Raw genomic sequence first — 18,687 nt, 5'->3', positions numbered from 1 at the left:
TAGAGTCAATTTAAATATTTTTCCTAGAGTAAGGACAAGAGTTGGAGAGGCATGTGGGCCTTGAGTTTGACAGCAAGGCAGTGGGCTATGTTTCAGTACTGTATAGGCCCAGGAATTCTGATAGATGACCAGACAGGATAAGAAGCATGGCCTAACGCAGCTACATATAGTAGGTTAGGTGAGTTTTCAGGTGTCTATCCCCTAATTGGCTTAGTACAGCCCCTGGAGAAATGGAGTCCCAAGATTGAGTGAATTAACTTACCTAGGAAGAGAAAGCATGGTTTAAGGATCAGTTAACCTTCTTTGATCTCAGTTTCTTTATCTGCAAAATGAAGGGGTTGGATGAAATGACCTTTAGCAACTATAAATCTATGATCTTATAACCCTCCTTACCTTTAAAGTACTTGAAATTCTACTTTTAGAGATTAATTCCTTTGGGCCCTTCTAATCTTTTCTCTCATCACTATACATTATTGATTCCATCATTGAAAAAATTCTCTTTTCACTTCCCCCAGTATCCAACTTCTATCTTCATGGTCTTGAGCCAAAATCTTTTCGTGTACAAGGAGGCAGGCAAAGCCAAGGGGTCTACATTACAGGAAGGTTGTACACAAGCATGGCCTTCCTGTCACAGGATCATATATATATATACAGGAGGAAACCTTTACTCTTTGTCTAAAAATTGCCAGCATTGTTTCCTGCCCCTATGTAGATTTCTCTTTCATGCTTAATTTTGCTGAGATGAACATCTCAGTGACAAAGCTGTAGAAAAATCCAGGAAGTAAAGAACAAGACAATCTCTTCTCTCTGTTGAAAGCCTTTTTTGTTCCTTTCTTGTGATAAATCACAGAATAAAATTACAAAATTGATATTGTAACAAGCTGGGATTGCTTCACTATTTCTGTAGAAACCATCATCTTGGGCATTGCTTTATCAAGTCTATAAAGAGAACTTTTAAAAGTTGACAAAGGAGGGTATGAGCCCCACAGGAGTCAGCAGAGGAGGTCCTCACTCAGAAGCCTGATTTCCCTAGTGAGGAACGGAGTTTTGCTGGGAGAAAGGAATGGAAGTCACGCCAAATATGAAAAAGGCCCTTCTGTCTCTCCTCTTACTTCACACACAACTCTCAGGTACTTTTCCTGTATCTCCTAAAAGCCTTGAGGAGAAAAAAATGGAAATTGTTCAGGTAAATACTGGTCAGGAATGACCTACCATGGTGGCTTTTTTTTTTTTTTTTTTTGGTTCTTAGGAAGTAGATGTTGCTTCTCTTCTTAATCGCAATGTCCTAATGTAAATGTTTGGGATGGGACTGTTCTCTCCATAATTGAGTTTAGGTTCAACTTCCCGATCCAGTGATTTAGAAGACTTAAAGATGGTGAACATTGTTTCTTCGCTTTCAGAGGACAGAAAATGATAATGAGCTATGCCTTCAGTATTGATAAAAATGCGTTGCTCAAGTACTTACAGTGAAATTTTTAGAATGAAATATTTTCATAACTGATGCCATGAGAATCCTTGTATCTAAATTAGAATTTCTCATCTCCTCCCACAACCCACCCTCCCATGCCCACATATTCACAGAAGGGGGCTATGGTGTCCTGGAAGCCAGAAGACCTAGGTTTGAGTTGTGGTTCCCTTATTTACTGGCTCTGTGATCTTTGGAAAGTCATTTGACTGCTGTGAACCTCAGTTTCCTCCTCTGTAAAATGAACCACATGCACTACCTCCTTCACAGTGTCATTATAAGGAAAGAGCTATATAATGCTACATGTTATTATTGTTAACTGGTTTTCCATTCACAGAATTCATTGGTAGCCATGCATTGCAAGGACAGAAGGAATACTAGAGCCAGGAAAATAGAACAAGGAAAAATCAATTCAGTGGATCCTGAGAGTGGAATCAGCATGTCTATTCAACAGATTTGGGGGCTATTTATGAACCATAGGAGTCAATAGAAAATCAGACCTAAGGGATTTTTTTCCATTGTTTCACGGAATGAAAGCTTAACATGATAACAAAAAAGGACTTAATGAAACTGCTACAAGCACTCAGCATGTTTGGTGATAATATCATTGTTTCTCTTTAATATTCCAAAAATATTTTTCTATAAACAATATTGCATAGAGCCCTAAGTAACTGAAATGGCAGAGGAAGTTTAGTTGATGTGAAAGCAGGGGGATAAACCCACAGAGGAGCAGGAACACTATGACACAATAGGAAGAGAACACTACCTAAAGGGATGGTGGAAGGCAAGCAAAGTGTTTTCTTCAGACCAGCTCCAATGATGCTTGTGTAGGACTGGAAGGTAAAGTCCAAGATGGCAATTGGCATGGAGAAAAGTATGGAGGGATGATCTCTCAGTGGAGAAGTATGCTCTTGTCCATCGAGGGTCCTAGTGAAAATTCAACTTTATCCTATTCTGGTTAAGGTTCCAATAACAGATAAATAGTTTTTATTAGGTATTTTTTGTTCTTGATTGTTAATTATCTATTAGATACCCACAATGTACCCCACCAAGAAATGTTATTACTCTCCTTAGATTAAGTGTATAGACTTCCAAAGTGCCGCCTTTGAAAGTTTCAACACTTATTTGGATGTGGACGGTTGGGTCTGTTTGTTAAAACGCTGGTCAAATGATTTTATAGCCAAATCCTATACATAGGTCATGTTTGTTAGTCCTCTGGATTTGCCCTCCAAGAAGTATGTATTTTGGCTCAAGTTCTATAGAAAGAGTAATATTCTGTGTAGCTTTTCTCACATTCACATAAAGCACAGCTCATATGAAGGTGGAGGTTATCCTGAGTTCTCTACACTGGGTTTGGCATAATAATAATTCAGAAAATAATGTGAATTGTACAGAGAGATTTCACACAAGGTTTCTTACATTTGTCTTTGACCAGAGTTATCTGGAAAACTTTTATGATATGCCAAAAAGTGGAAGTAAAATAAAACGGCACAAGAATAGTACTCAGTTGGTTAAGAAGCTTAAAGAAATGCAGAAATTCTTTGGATTGGAGGAGACTGGACAACCAGATGAGGAAACTATGGAAATTATGGAAATTCCCCGATGCGGGGTTCCTGATGTGTCTGAATATAAGCTGACTGAAGGAAATCCAAAGTGGCAAAAGAATGAGATTACGTACAGGTAAGGTTTCCTGTATTCAAGCATGATAGCATACAAGGAGTAAATGACAAGTTATATAGATTCCCTTCTCCCCCAAACCTGTTAGTTAATGAATCAATTCTCCAGTGAACTTAGTAGTACTTTGATAGCATAAAGGTATCTCTCCATGCATCTAAATAATTTGCCACCAAGAAAAGGCTTAGTCATTACTGGGCAACATCTAGTTCAAATTTATTTAATTCACTAAACACTCACCATGTTCGAATGGCTAAATCAGTCATATTATCATTTCCTCTTTCCCACTCTGTCACCTTATGGGCAAAATAGGACATTTCTCCTTTTGGTTCGGCACCTACTTCTACATTTCTCTCTCACTGTCTCATTCTCCCAAAGAGTGGTGGAAAATATAATATACCAGTTATTCCAAAAACAGAAAGGAAAAATCATGTGAGACATTAACTACCTAACAGCTTTCACAAAAATAATAAACATGTATTGAGAACAATGCATGCAATGAATGTATAACAGATATCAGGGATACAATGATGAACCATGCATTGTCGCATGATATACTACACAGGACACCAAATGTGGAGTCTCAAGACCTGAGTTCCAATCCCATCTCTGATACTTCCTACCTGTGGCAAGTTACTTAATGTCACTAGATCATAGTTTTCTTGTCTGTAAAATGAGGGGTTCAACTAGATGATCTCTATGGTCTACTTCTGCTTTTTGTTGTTCAGTTGTTTCAAACGTGTCTGGCTCTTTGTGACCTCATTTGGGGTTTTCTTGGTAAAGATCCTGGAGTTGTTTGTCATTTCCTTCTCTGCTTCATTTTACAGATGAGGAAACTGAGGCAAACAGGGTTAAGTGATTTGCTCAGGGTCACGCAGCTAATAAGTGGCTTAAGCCAGATTTTAATTTAGGAAGATGAGTCTCCCTGACTCCAGGCCTGACACTCTATCTATTGCGCCCTCTAGCTGCCCTCTCTTTTAGACACAGATCTCTGATTCTATGACCCCACCCACAAGGAACTTTTATTTAAGAAAGAGCATAAAACAAGTACCCAGCTAACTCTAAAACAAATGACAATGTGATTAATGCTTAATGTGATTAATGTTGATGAGTCTCTTACCCATCCCTTTCATTTAAAAGCATTATAACCTACACAACAGATATGGCAAAAGCTGATGTGGATTCAGCAATTGCAAAAGCCATAAACATCTGGAGTGGTCCATCACCTCTGAAGTTCACCAGGATCAATAATGGTGAAGCCGACATAAAGATCTCTTTTGCCAGGAGAGGTAATATCAAGCTCCTTGTGCTAAATTTAGCCTCTTTGGCCAATCTGAGAACATTGAAGGCTCAGCATTGACTTTGCTTTGATTATAGGTCATGGTGACAACTCACCCTTTGATGGTGAGAATGGAGTCCTTGCACATGCATATCAACCAGGCCAGGGAATTGGAGGAGATGCTCATTTTGATGAAGATGAAACTTGGACTATGAGCTCCAGGGGTAAGTTACAAAAACAGAGTTTCTAAATTAAAACTTTAGAGAATGCTTTTTTCCACAGTTCTCTCTCTCTCTCTCTCTCTCTCTCTCTCTCTCTCTCTCTCTCTCTCTCTCTCTCTCTCTCTCTCTGCAATGAGGGTAAGTGATTTGCCTAGGGTCACACAGCTAGTAAGTGTCAAGTATTTGAGGCCAGAGGGCTGGTGCTTTATCCATTCCCTCCCCCCCACAAAGTTCTCTTAACATCTCTTTTCCAGAAAATTAAAGTAGAATGAGTCTCTGGTGTCAGAAGACCTAGGTTCAAATCTTACTTAGTAGCTGTGTGAACTTGAATAAGTCTTAACCACTTTGAGCCCTCATTTCCTCATCTGTAAAATTAAGGGGTTGAACTGGATGGCTCAAACTACTAGCAACATAATTCTCTTAGACCCCAACCAATTGTTAGTTTTCTAATCTCTTTCTGTTAGTTTTTGCATAATTGTAGCCCAGAATCTCATTTGATTTTTACTGTGTGAAGACATTAAAGGAAAAACCTGCGTTGTGTCTTAGCTATCTTCATCCACCCCATTCTCATCCCTTTACACACACACACACACACACACACACACACACACACACACACACACACACACACACACACAGGGCTCCTGTCACATAAAAAGTGCTTACTATATGCTTATTAGATTGAATCCAGTACTTCAGCGGTCTGTGTAAACCATCAATGTGGATACTTTTTCCATCCTTACAGATTACAACTTCTCCATACCTTTTTGCAACCATAGAAAGTTTTGTTTGTTTGTTGCAGGGCAATGAAGGTTAGGTGACTTGCCCAGGGTCACACGGCTAGTAAGTGTCAAGTGTCTGAGGCCAAATTTGAACTCAGATCTTCCTGAATCCAGGGCCAATGCTCTATCCACTGAACCACCTAGCTGCTCCCATAGTAGGTTCTTAAAACATGCTAATTGAACATTTTTTGAACAAATTTAAACTAAAGAATTCTGTTATATAATTGACCTAATAATTCATTGTATATTTATTTCTTTAAATATCATAGGATTTGGGGGTTTCTGTAATGGCTCATAGGATCAGAGGTCATAGCATTTAAAGCTGGAAGAGACCTCTGTGTCTCTGTGGCCTTTTCCTCTTAAAATCAACTTGTGTTAAGATCATAGGTAGAGAGCTTGGAAGGGCACCAAAGGTCATCTAGCCCAACTCCTTCATTTTATTGGTGAAGAAACTGAGACTCAGAGAAAGGAAGTGCCTTCTTGAAGCCCACACAGGTAGAAACTAATGGAGGCAGGATTCAGACCCATTGCAGTGAGTACTTTTTCCATGATACTACACCACTCAGTTTCTGGTACCCCAAAATGCAAAGCATTTAGAAATAGTCTCAATTTAGAAAATATCTAATTGTTTCATTTATGCCCAAGTCTAAATATTCTCTCTCACTCTTATCTCATTTAATTTAACCAAATTCAGTAAACATTCATTAAGCACCAAATAAATTTATTGTGGTGAAAGACTTAATGGGTAGGCCAAAACAAATGGCCCGAATATGTCCCTATCCAATAAATCTCTGACTTTGAGAAAGCAGGACTATAATAAAAAGGCTCTTATATTTCTCCCTAGGCATATATGCCTCCTGAGGGGACATAGAGGTATGATGGAAGTCAGTTCCAGGGATATCAATTCAATAATTCAATTTGGCAGACTTTTACCAAGTCCTTGCTGAGTGCAAAGTTTACCTAACTAGTTTACCTGACTGTTTTGGGAAAGACACTGTGGCATAGTCAGTCAGTTAACAAGCACTTATTTGGTATCCACTATATGAGAAGCATTATGCAAAGTGCTAGGGATACAAAGAAAGGCTAAAAACAATGTCTGTCCTCAAGGAGCTTACATTCTAATGGGGGAGACAATATGCCTATAACTATGTACAACCAAGATGTGAATAGTTTAAGTGGAAGTAATGTCAGAAGGAAGGGAGTATCAGCTGTTGGGGTGGACTGAAGATGGAGGGAAGGTCTCCTACAGAAGATAGGAGTAATGCTGAGTCTTGAAAGAGGCCAGCGAAGCCAGTGGGAAGGAAAAGTAATCCTTGCATTGAGGATAGCCAAGGAAAAGGCACAGCATTGGAAGATAGAATGTCCAGTGTTGCTGAAATGGAGAGTATGGCAGAATCAAGTATAAGACTGGAAAGGTAGGAAGGAGCCAGGCTGTGGGGATTGAAAAGACAAACAGGGGGCAGCTAGATGGCGCAGTGGATAGAGCACCGGCCTTGGAGTCAGGAGTACCTGAGTTCAAATCTGGCCTCAGACACTTAACACTTACTGGCTGTGTGACACTGGGCAAGTCACTTAACCCCAATTGCCTCACTAAAAAAAAAAAAAAAAAGACAAACAGGAGATTTTATATTTGATCCTGGAGGTAATAGGGAGGCAGTAGAGTTTACTGAAGAAGGAAGTGAAATAGCCTTGAAATCAGAAAAGCCTATATGAAAATCCAGCCTCTGACACACACTTGTTAAATAACCATGGAAAAGTCACTTGTCCTCTAGTGCCCAGGGAGACTCTCTGAGACTAAATAGATGATAGAGATAGATAGATAGATAGATAGATAGATAGATAGATAGATAGATAGATAGATAGGGAGAGAGATTGTATAGATGTAGATATAGATAGAAGTATAAATAAATTGCTGATCTGCAATAGTGGAAGGCATTTCCATCGTATGAGTTCCTGATACTGATGAAATTATAAATGATCTAAAAATGTGTAGAACTGTGCTAGACCCCAGAGATACAAAGTTAAAAAACAAAGTAGCCCTTGCTTTCAAGGACCTTATATTTTACCAGGGTAATATGCAAATAAGTAAGCCCAAAGTATAGGAGGGAACATGGTATAGTGGAAAGAACAATAACTTTCCAATCAGAAGACTTTGGGTTCAAATTCTGCCTCTGATTCTTATAACCTGTGTGACCGTGGGGAAGTCACAATCTCCTGGACTACAGTTCTCTTACTATAAAGTGAGGGGATAGAATTAGGTGCCATTGAGAACCCTCTAGTTCTAGATCTATGATTGATGATAAAGAATTTCAAGAAAGAGAGTATACTTACAACCTGTCAGGGCTAAGGAAGGGTCTTTAATAAGAGGTGGCACCTCAGCCATGCTTTGAAAGAAACTTGGGAGACTGAAACAAAAATGAGGAGAGTTGAATTTATAATTGGGAGGCAACCTGTGCAAAGCTATGGAAGATGGAAATGGAATGTCAGGCATGGACCAACAATGACACCGATGTGATTGGATGGGAAATATATGAAAATGAGGCATATAAAATTAGTGTGGAAATTAAATTGATAACTAACTGTTGAATTCCAAGCCAAGAATTTTACATTTCAGCCCAGTAGCAAGAGAGCTATGAAATATTTTAATAGGGATAAAAACATGGTCTGATCGGTGTTGTGGGAATATTAATTTGACAACTGTGTATTGGATGGATTGGAAGATTGAGAAATACTATAAATGCTGTAGAAGTATAGAGGGATAGAATAGCTGTCATAAGCTGGTGAAAATGGTGGGGGGGAGAAATATGAAGACATCATAGAGGAGATTATATTTGAGATGAACTTTGAAAGAGGGATAAAATTTAAATAAACTGAAAATTCCAGGTATTCCTTACAGGTACAGGGCAGGAATTCAAAAAGGCATTTTCTGAGGAAAACCAGCAGACCATTTTGTCTGTAGTAGAAAACTTACATAATAATAAGAGCTTACATTGAGTCAGTGTGATAAAATAATGGAATTTCGCAGATGCCCAGGGGTCCCACCTGATTGTTTTAGTATTGTTTGAGAAGCCAACTAAGTACCTACTTGGGATGATTAGCTATAGGCCACACCTGGCCTGCCCTGAGTAACATATACTGCTGACGTCAGCATGGGGACCACTCTCTCAGCCATCCAGCTTGAAGAACCTCCCCTTTGGGGAAGGGAGAGAAAAGGTAGAAAAGAGAACACTGAGACTGGGAGCTTGCTTTTCTGTTGGTGAGCTTCCGAGAGTGGGGCTGCACAGCTGACTCCCATAGAAACTATGGACCCCAGGTGGTGAGTTAATAGAAACGAGGCCAGCTCTTCTAATTAGCTGAGCTGGAAGCAAGTTTGGGGATTGAGTCAGTCTTTCCTAGAGCCAGGGAGCTTATCCATTTTTTTCTTCCCTTATTCCCTTGTCCCTGGCTTTATTAACTTCACCTTTGTTATAGATTTTATTCCCATTAATAAAACCTGATTTGTTTGTGGAAAAGAGGCTGTTAATCTCCTTTCTTATTAGCCTGGGAGAAATAACTAAAAAAGGAAGTCTGGAAGAGAGGAAGCTTTGGACCTAGAGGTCCCTCATTATTTTCTGAACCCCAATACTATGGTGAGCCACCCAATTAACTTTCCCCATCTTAAATTTGGCCCCTACATCAATCAGTCAATAAACATTTATTTAATTCCTACTCTGTGCCAGGAACTATGTTAAACCCTGGGGATAAGAAGAAAGGTAAAGGTACTCTCAAGGAGATCTCTGTTTAATGGGGGACACATGGAAAGAGCTATCTATAAACAAACTATACACAACATAAATTGGAGATACTCAATAGAGGGAAGGCACTAGAATTAAGTGAAATGGGGAAAGGTTTCCTCTAGAAGTTGGGATTTAACTGGGAATTGAAGGAAGCCAAGAGGCAGAGATGAGGAGAAAGAGAGTTCCAGGCATGGGAAATAGTCAGTAAATGTGCCCTAAGTTAGGAGATGGAGTGTCTTGTTTGAGAAACTAGGTTTTCAAAGAACTTTACATGGAAAGTCTGAAAAGAAATACGCACAAAACAATGCAGGATAACATATGACTAAATGCAAAATGAATGTTTCCTTTGATCCTCTGTGCATACCTTGGATACATTCTCATTCATATCCTCAAGTTGGCCATGACTATACTAATGAGAATTGGGGATATAGAAGACCAAAGAGAAGAGAAAAAACTAAAGGGAACAAGAAGACTGAGTGAAGTATAACGGAAAGAACATTGAACTGGGAGTCAGAAGATTTGATTTCAAGTCTTAGATCTGCCACTAACTACCTTGTGATCCTAGGCAAATCATGTCATGTTTCTGCTACTGCATTTTTCTCATGTTAATTAGGGAGTTAATTTTTAAAACATTCCATGAGGAAAATGCACCAGATAATTCCCAAATCTTGTAAAGAATGCCTGGATCAAGATACTTCCCACTACTTGGTTCTCTGTGTGAATAAGCTCTTAAATATAGGGTTGGAGGAGGAGTCTTCAGGCATTTCTGGTTTGGACACGCCAGCACCTTTAATGATGATTCCTATAGTCTTGGATACAGGGAAAAGTTATGACCATACTCTTGTTTCAGGTTACAATTTATTCCTTGTTGCTGCTCATGAATTTGGCCATTCATTGGGCCTTTCTCATTCCACTGATCCTGGTGCCTTGATGTTCCCCACCTATTCCTTCTCTGAACCCAGCACTTATGCCCTACCTCAGGATGACATTAATGGAATTCAGTTTCTCTATGGTAAGCAGAATTCTCTTCTGTGAATTCTTAGTGACTGGTTTAGAGATTCAGCTCATTTTTGTGTCTGGAAGACCCCAGTAATTGGCCTACATAGGCTCTGAAGAACTTATCTTTTACCTTCTTAAAGATTATCTCTATAAGTCAGCTTCTTTTAGCACTGGTAAGTTGCTGATACCAAGAAGCTTGTTTTATTTTTATTTTAAAATGCCTCAACTAATACTCTTCTAGCAATTACTATAAGAGCCACTGTACAGGTAGGAAGAGAGTTTCTTCTTTGGCAAAACCACTGGCTTCAGCTGTAATCTCCTTCTCCCTCCCACAAAAGGATATAGCATATTGGATCTGTGGGATGGCCTAATGACCAGGTACATCAAAAGCCTTCAAGGAGTATATGATAAATTGAATTGTATTGAGGTATAGAAGAAATTCTACCCACTAAGACTGGACAAATCATATCTCTCCTGGAGGACTTTTCCTTGTCTCCCCAGCAACTTCCCGCTAGGGCCTTCCCTCTTAGATCACCTCAAGAAGCATCACAATAGTCTTGTAACCCTTCATTTTTAAAAATCTTGCCTCTTTAAATATTGTCTTTAAGGTCGTTCAAGTAATCCTATCAACCCTACTGGACCCACAACACCAGGAACCTGTGACCCACAATTGACTTTTGATGCAATCACCACTCTCCGTGGAGAACTCATAGCCTTTAAAGACAAGTATAAAGCTGCACCGATACTTCCCTTAACTTCCTCTTTTATAGATGTATCCTAAGACAGTTTAAAAATAAGTGATTGGGGAGCAGCTAGGTGATGCAGTAGATAGAGCACTGGCCCTGGATTCAGGAGGACCTGAGTTCAAATCCAGCCTCAGGCACTTGACACTTAGTAGCTGTGTGACTCTGGGCAAGTCACTTAACCCCAATTGTCTCACAAAATAAAAGAAAACAAAATAAAAATAAGTGATTGGGTTTAACTCATAAACTAATTTTCTGCTTTTCCTTTTTATTCTATTCCTTTTAGTTGGTTGGTTTGTAATTCATTCGTATGACCCCCTGGAAACTAAGAACTATAATACATTTTAAAGTATAAAAACCATCCTTATTTCACAGGCTATATAAAAATAGGAAGAGGGCCATATTTGACCCATGAGCCATAGTCTGCCAACCTCTGCTAACCTCTGCTATAGATAAAAAGAGAACAATTACAGATATTTTAGAAGAGTAGGATTTGGGGCAACATGATTTCTTAAATCAGTTTCATTCTATGATTTTGGTAAATCATTCCTTTTCTAAGACACAACCAGAAAGGACTTCATTTCATCCATCTTAGTTCACTTATTGTAAGAGACACTGTTATTGCCAACCTTAATTTAATTTATTTTTTTTTTTATAATTCTGATTAGGTATTTTTGGCGAAAGCACCCCCAACTACCAAGGCCTGAACTCCATACAATTTCCTTATTCTGGCCATCATTACCATCTGGGATACAAGCTGCTTATGAGGATGTTGAAAATGATTTAGTTTTTCTATTTAAAGGTAACCGTACCTGGATTGTTCTTCTTACCCTAGTCCTGGCCAGAGAGAGACATGAGCTGATCTCAGTTACCATTTATTGTCCTTTACCATATTTCCATATAAGGAATCTGTCACTTTAGATCTTAGAATAAGAAATTTAATTAAAGAAGTTATTATTATTATTATTATTTGTTTTAGTAGCATACTTCTGACACATACCGGTTGCATGGCCTTGGATATCTCCCTTAATGCATCAGTGTTCTAGGCAACTATCTAAGACTATAAGTTGCAGCACAGGTGCCAATCTGCACTAGTAGAGCATATTTTTTTATCTGGAAATTCTTTTTATCAATGAAATCCCAAATCTAGTATGGTGTGCTTTCCTGCCCTTAAAGGTGCCATAGTGTGAAGCTCTCATCAGCTAAATGAATATGAGCTCACTGGGTGGGTACCTGAGTAGAGTAATGGCACAATGAAAGGATGAAGATATTGAACTGAACTGTTGCTGTTCATTTTCCAGGAATGCCCAAATCTTCATCTGGGATTTTCTTGGCAGAGATACTGGAATAATTTGCCATTTCTTTCTCCAACTCATTTTACAGATAAGGAAAATGAAGTAAACAGAGTTAAATGACTTTCCCAGGGTCACAGATCTAGTAAGTGTCTCAGGCCAGATTTAAACTCAGAAAGAAGAATCTTCCTGACTCCAGGCCTGGTACTCTATCTACTGTGCCGCTTAGATGCCTCAACTTTTGCCTGGTACAAAGCTGTTTACCATTTACATGAATGTGATGAGAAAAGTTATACAATTTCACAGTGGGGTATTGAACAATTTTTTAAAAATCTAGTTAGGATGAAACTATACAAACTCAAATGGAGAATATGATTCTGTATTATTTACCTGAAATATCCTCATAATTGAAGTGCATATCATTTCTTCTCATTAAGTATCTAATTATTACCCTAATATTACTTTTTCAAAGTAGTACAATGCCTCACTATATATTAATACCTAGAATTTTGGGTTCAGCTCTGTGATTTTCATGAGTATGGAGACTACCTAGTATGAAAACTTCCTATACTGATGGAGATTGGCAACTCATCTGGAATTTAGAGTCATAAAGAGCTAAATGGGGACACTAAGGGGTTACGTGATTTGCCCTTGGTCATACAACCAGTTTATGTCAGGTCAGGATTGGAACCCACATCTTCTCAATTCTGAGGACAGCACTTTACCTACTATACTGTGCTGTTTCAAAGTTGGGGCTAAGGAAGTTGTACATATTTGGCTTAGGGTTTTTCCCGAGGATAATAGGAGATTGTATAGAGCCTACAAATGGGAAGTTGACATTGGAGATAACCATCAGCTTCACCACATTTCCACATGTCCAACACCAGATTAGCAGACAAAAGGTCAGTTGGATATAATGCTGAGAGTACAAGAAAGGAAAATCTAATTTCTTCTTGCTGGGTGTCTACCCCTGGGATGTCTCTCACAAAAAACAAAAGTTCTTTTATAGGCATTAGCAAGACAATGAATTGATGTCACCACCTCTGAAAAGTATTCCTTGGATTCCTACTAAATGAAGGCACTGTGCTAAATTCTCTGTGTGTGTGTGTGTGTGTGTGTTGTGGGGATGGGGGAGGGTGTTGGGGTAGTGATGAGGATAAAACCTTACCTCTCTCCTCAAAGAACTTACAGTCTCACTAGATAAACCATATATCACAAAAGCTAAGTAGCAATTTAACAAATAAGTCCAGACTAAGTGCCAAATAGTAAAGGCAATAAAATCTGTAGGAATTTACATGGGGCAGGGCATCTCTTTTGCTAGAGCTGGAAGGAAGGCTATGACTTTGAAATTAAAAAGAGCAGAGAGGAAGGCATCCTCAGCAGAGAAAACAGTGTGAATGGAGAGCCTGTAATGGGAATAGTTTTGCTATAAATACTTTTGTACGAATAGGTATTTTTCTTTTGCGGGGGTGTCTTTTGAATATAAACCTAGCAGTGCTATTTCTAAATCAAAGGGTATGCACAGTTCTATAGCCTTTTTGGGCAGAGTTCCAAATTACTCTCCAGAGGAATTACTGTTTGTTCAGTAGGTATGCTTGGTTGAAGCAGAGAGGATAGAAGGGAAATTATTTCCACATGTCCAATATGTGGTAAGTAGGGGCCAAATCACTGAGGACCAAGCTAAGTAATTTGGCTTTCATAGTGCAATTGATAGGAGGTATAATTAACTGTAACTTAGCAGTATGGCATACCTTTGATTATTAAAAAAAAAAAACACCTAAAACAACATTTGCTCTAATTTCATTTTTATAATGATTTGCAATGAGATAATTGTGATAGAAACTGTCAGAGAAATTGAAGAGTTGTACATAATGGTTCCCCATTACTATTAATAGGTAACCAATACTGGACTCTACATGGCTATGAAATCAGGTCTGGTTTCCCCCAAGATATCTCTAACTTTGGCTTCCCGAGAACCGTTCAAGCCATTGATGCAGCTGTTTCATATAGTGACTACAAAAAAACATACTTCTTTGTAAAGAACCAATACTGGAGGTAAGGGTCCATGTTTCCTTATCTAGAAGTTGAAATCTGTCTTTGAGATGAGAAGTAATTATCCTTGCTCCATTTTGACAACATGAAAAACAAAATGGTCCAGTTTTCTGAAAGAAAATGAGGGGGTTGTTCAGGGTTCCATAGTTATTTGGGGATCATTTGAGACAAAAGGCCATCTCTTCAACACTAATATTCTCCTGGTGCTGTAATATATAGTTGGAAGTTATGAAATATCCATGTCAGAATATTCAAAATGAAAAACAACATAAAGGAGAAACATGATGAGGAATTGTGACTATGGAATCAAAGTATTTGGATTGAAGTCCAAGATCTGCCACTTATTGGTCATGTAACTTTGGCCCCATTTTACCTCTCTGGACCTAATTTTCTTTACGTGTAAAATTTGGGGACTGGATTAGATCACCTTTAAGGTCCCTTCTGGTTCTAAGTGTAATTCTAAGGAGGCTATAACAGTATGTTAACAAGGATGATTTGCGTGAAAAAATGGTGTGAAATATATTACTAGTGACATGGATTACTACAAAGGATGAAATGAAATGGAGGGGCTCTGACCTGTACTCATGGAGGGAGTGGCCAGATCAATGACTTAATGGCGCTATCAAAATAATAAAGTGCCACATCACTTGTGTCCTGGCTTTTGTGTTGGTGCTCTTTTAATAATTTATATATTGTCCTTGTAAAGCTAGGGTCTGTGAAAATGCCTTTATTTTTTAAACAAATTCCTCTTTCAAATAATGGAATGGTGGCTTCTCTACAAGAAGAGAACACATCAGGCAAGGCTGAAACACTGTGGTATGCTGGGAAGGAAGAGTAATGCAAAGCAAGTGTTCTTTTTTTCAGGGATTCAATTCTGGCCTTTCGAAGCAAATATTTTGCAGATGGTCCAGAGAATTTGGTGACCATGAGTAGCTAGCATCACCAGTGTTGCACTAAACATAAAACACTCTTGTGCTCATGCAATGTTTTGTGCAGGTATACTAATGACCCTGCATACCATAAGATTTCTTACTTTAGAAATAACACTGACACCAGGAGGCTAGGGTTCTAGTGCTGATTCTACCAGTGACTACTGCATCTTGGACAAGTCACTTTGGCACTCTGTAGATCTATTTTCTCATCTATAAAATGGGTATAAATTCCATTTATCTTTCATGATACTTGTGAGGAACAAATAAGAAAATGTACTTTGAAAAGTATAAAATATATTTTAAACATGAGCTACTTCTTCTAATAAAACTATACCTATTTTTATCAGATATGACAATCAAAGACATGCCATGGATCCTGGTTATCCTAAAAATATAGCAGATAAATTTCAAGGATTGACAAACACTGTGGATGCTGTTTTCCAGAAAAATAGTAAGTAGAAATTCCAATTTTATGAGAGCATTTAAAAAATTTTATTTTTAGAAATAACTTTGAAAGGCCCTGTGAAGATGGGTCTAAACCAAAGCCCTCAGAGGCAAAACAGACAGTATAGTGTATGATAGTCAGTCATGGGGGGCAGCTAGGTGGTGCAGTGGATAAAGCACAGGCCTTGGATTCAGGAGGACCTGAGTTCAAATCCGACCTCATTCACTTGACACTTACTAGCTGTGTGACCCTGGGCAAGTCACTTAACCCTCATTGCCCCACAAACAAACAAAAACCCCACATAATAAGGAAATAGTTAATAAAATAAAATTTAAGAAAAAAAACGATAGTCAGTCATGGAGTCTAGAATCCCTGTGTTCAAATCTTGCCTTTGACACATACTAGCTCTGTGACCAGGAGCAAGTCACATTAACTTCTCAGTGAATTAGGCATTAAGGTTGTAAGTTAACAGGGATTTGTCAGTCTACACTGGCAGAGGGAGTTTCTTCACTTATTGTTCCCTGCATCAATGAAATCACAGGTCCAGAAAAAAGACATAACATTAAGAAAAGTCAGTCTGGAAACAAGCATTATATTTTCCTTCAATTGAAAAGTTCAAATACATCTTTAAGGTAACAAACTAATTGATTTCTTTTCTTTTCCCCTAGACTATTTCTACTTCTTTAGTGGACCAACATACTATAAATTTGATCTCCGTACTAAAAGAATTGTTGCTATTGGAAGAAGCAACCGCTTGTTAAACTGTAGATAGGATATGAGTAAAATGTAAACCAGAAATAAGGTGTCTTTTAGTGGTATCAACAAATGTTTTTTTAAAAATCTGTCAGTTAAGATCCAATATTTAAGGGTTTTTTCACACTTTTGTCAACTATTGTTATTGTCCTCTGCCATCTTTCCAGTTATTGTGCATGTTAGTAAAATAAGTTCAAATTTCAATTGTAAGGAATGAGATTTAATCATTACTTTTCTATCCTGGCCCAATTGTAATCAGGGCACATACTCTTTAACAAGTGATCCTTGCTCAGAATAGTCCTCCAGTGAGTCCTTGTTTATACACATTCTTTGTCATTTTGCTAAATAATTATCTGATCCTTAAGATACTTGACACCCACAAATCCCTTTTACATATAAAAGAGCTGAGTCAGGGCAGGTAGGTGGTGCAGTGGATAAAGAACTGGCCCTGGATTCAGGAGGACCTGAGTTCAAATCCAACCTCAGACACATGACACTTACTAGCTGTGTGACCCTGGGCAAGTCACTTAACCCTCATTGCCCTGCAAAAAGAAAAAAAAAAAGAATTAAAAAGAAAAACTAGCTGAGTCAAAAAGTTCCATTCTTGGCTCTGGTATTTATTAGCTATGTGACTAAGAACAATCAAATTTATACTTTCTGAGCTTTAAATAACTCTCTAGGACCCTAAGCTATAAATTACATGAAATCTTCTCCAGAGCAAGAAGTTCCTACACAGAGGAAATCAGAGGTTCTTGATATATTGATTTTCTGGACTTGATGCCCAGGCACTTGGTGCTCTGTGTTGTTTGAGAGAGGAAGTTGTTGCAAGTTATGGCCATGGTCCCATGGCATCATGGGAGATTCAGTGCCATTTTCCCTGGTATAGTCTTCCACAATTAAGGGGGTTGATTTTCATGACTCCCTTAAATCTAGGTAGAGTTGGTGAGGAAAAAAAATTGCTGAGGGCAGAGGAAAAATGAAATCTTGAGGACAGGGTCTAACCTAGTTTGTAAGGAAAACCAAGGCTTATAATGAAAATCCAAATCACTTCTTCCTTTTCTTTTTTACCATGCTTTTAACTGTAACTTGCTGTGTTTCTTGTAGTTAGTTGTATTCATTGTTGCTGCTTTTGTTGTTTGTCCTAATTCTCAGGAAGTCACCCATGATGTACAAAAAGGATTTATTATATAAACAGAATGTTTTGAGGCACACAGTAATGTATAATAAAAGTTGGTTGAATTTATTAAACTACACTTTAACTCATGAATTTATTATTGACTCTTTTTTTGAAAACATTATCTCATGTAATCTAGGATTTAGAAATAATGTTCAAACCTCAAATGTCTCACAACTCTTTAATTTTAATTGTTTGAATATAATAATTAACCTGTTTCAAATTAATGATGATTGAGTAGAATTTTAAATATCTCTGACCATCCATCTTTTCATATATATTTCATGTTTCTGAGTTTTTCAATGAGTAAATGATCAATTTATTAGTTTTTCTCTTTATTTCTATTCAAAATTTGAAATTGATTTCAAAACCAAATATTGATTCAAATCATGACTAATTTATATTTTATATGTATTTTCATCAGAATATTAGCATAATATTTAAGGGGATCTTATTGGGTTAATGAGAATTATAGGATATCTGGTTATCCTTTCTGTTGTCTAGATTTAGGAAAATGCCAAAAGTAAGGCTGTGAGAACTCATTATGAGCAATGTGAATGTTGTCCCAGAAAGGGATTTCAGAGCTCAGTTGAGTCTCCTTCCCTGGTGGCAACCTATGGCTTTTAAATTTTTTTTAAATGATAAATATATTTATTTATAGTTTTGAGTTCCAAATTTTATCTCTCCTCTCACCCCTCCCTGAGGTGGCAAGCAATCAGATATGGGCTATACACGTGCAATTATGTAAAACTTTACCATATTAGGCATTTTGTAAACAAACAAAAAAAACAAATAAAAGAAAAAATGAAAGAAAGTGGAAAATAGCATGCTTCAGTCTGTGTTCAATCAATATCAATTCTTTCTCTGGAGGTGGATAGAATGCTTCATCAATAGTGCTTTGGGATTGTCTTGGATCATTGTATTGCTGAGAATAGTTGTCATTCACAATTCTTCATCAAATAAAATTCTATTTCTGTGCACAATATTTTCTTGGTTCTGCTCAATTCAGTATATATCAGTTCATACAAGTCTTTCTAGGCCTTTCTGAAATCATCCTGCTTGTCATTTCTCATAGCACAATAATAATCCATCACCATCAT

At 37.8% G+C, this 18,687-nt stretch overlaps 1 protein-coding gene across 1 annotated transcript; it reads left to right on the top strand.

Annotated features, from left to right (window-relative positions):
- The first annotated feature begins 987 nt into the window (after positions 1-987).
- Positions 988-18,318, top strand: LOC122751577 (neutrophil collagenase-like). Its single transcript, XM_043998676.1, has 10 exons — positions 988-1,186; positions 2,901-3,145; positions 4,280-4,428; positions 4,517-4,642; positions 10,048-10,209; positions 10,805-10,922; positions 11,608-11,741; positions 14,127-14,286; positions 15,563-15,666; positions 16,329-18,318. The coding sequence occupies exons 1-10, from the start codon at positions 1,064-1,066 to the stop codon at positions 16,430-16,432; spliced, it is 1,425 nt and encodes a 474-aa protein (XP_043854611.1). The 5' UTR covers positions 988-1,063; the 3' UTR covers positions 16,433-18,318.
- Positions 18,319-18,687: the final 369 nt, after the last annotated feature.

This window comes from Dromiciops gliroides, chromosome 3 (assembly GCF_019393635.1).
Source record: "Dromiciops gliroides isolate mDroGli1 chromosome 3, mDroGli1.pri, whole genome shotgun sequence".
Taxonomy (NCBI): domain Eukaryota; kingdom Metazoa; phylum Chordata; class Mammalia; order Microbiotheria; family Microbiotheriidae; genus Dromiciops; species Dromiciops gliroides.
The sequence above is the reverse complement of the archived record's forward strand: the minus strand, read 5'-3'. Positions and strand labels throughout refer to the sequence as shown.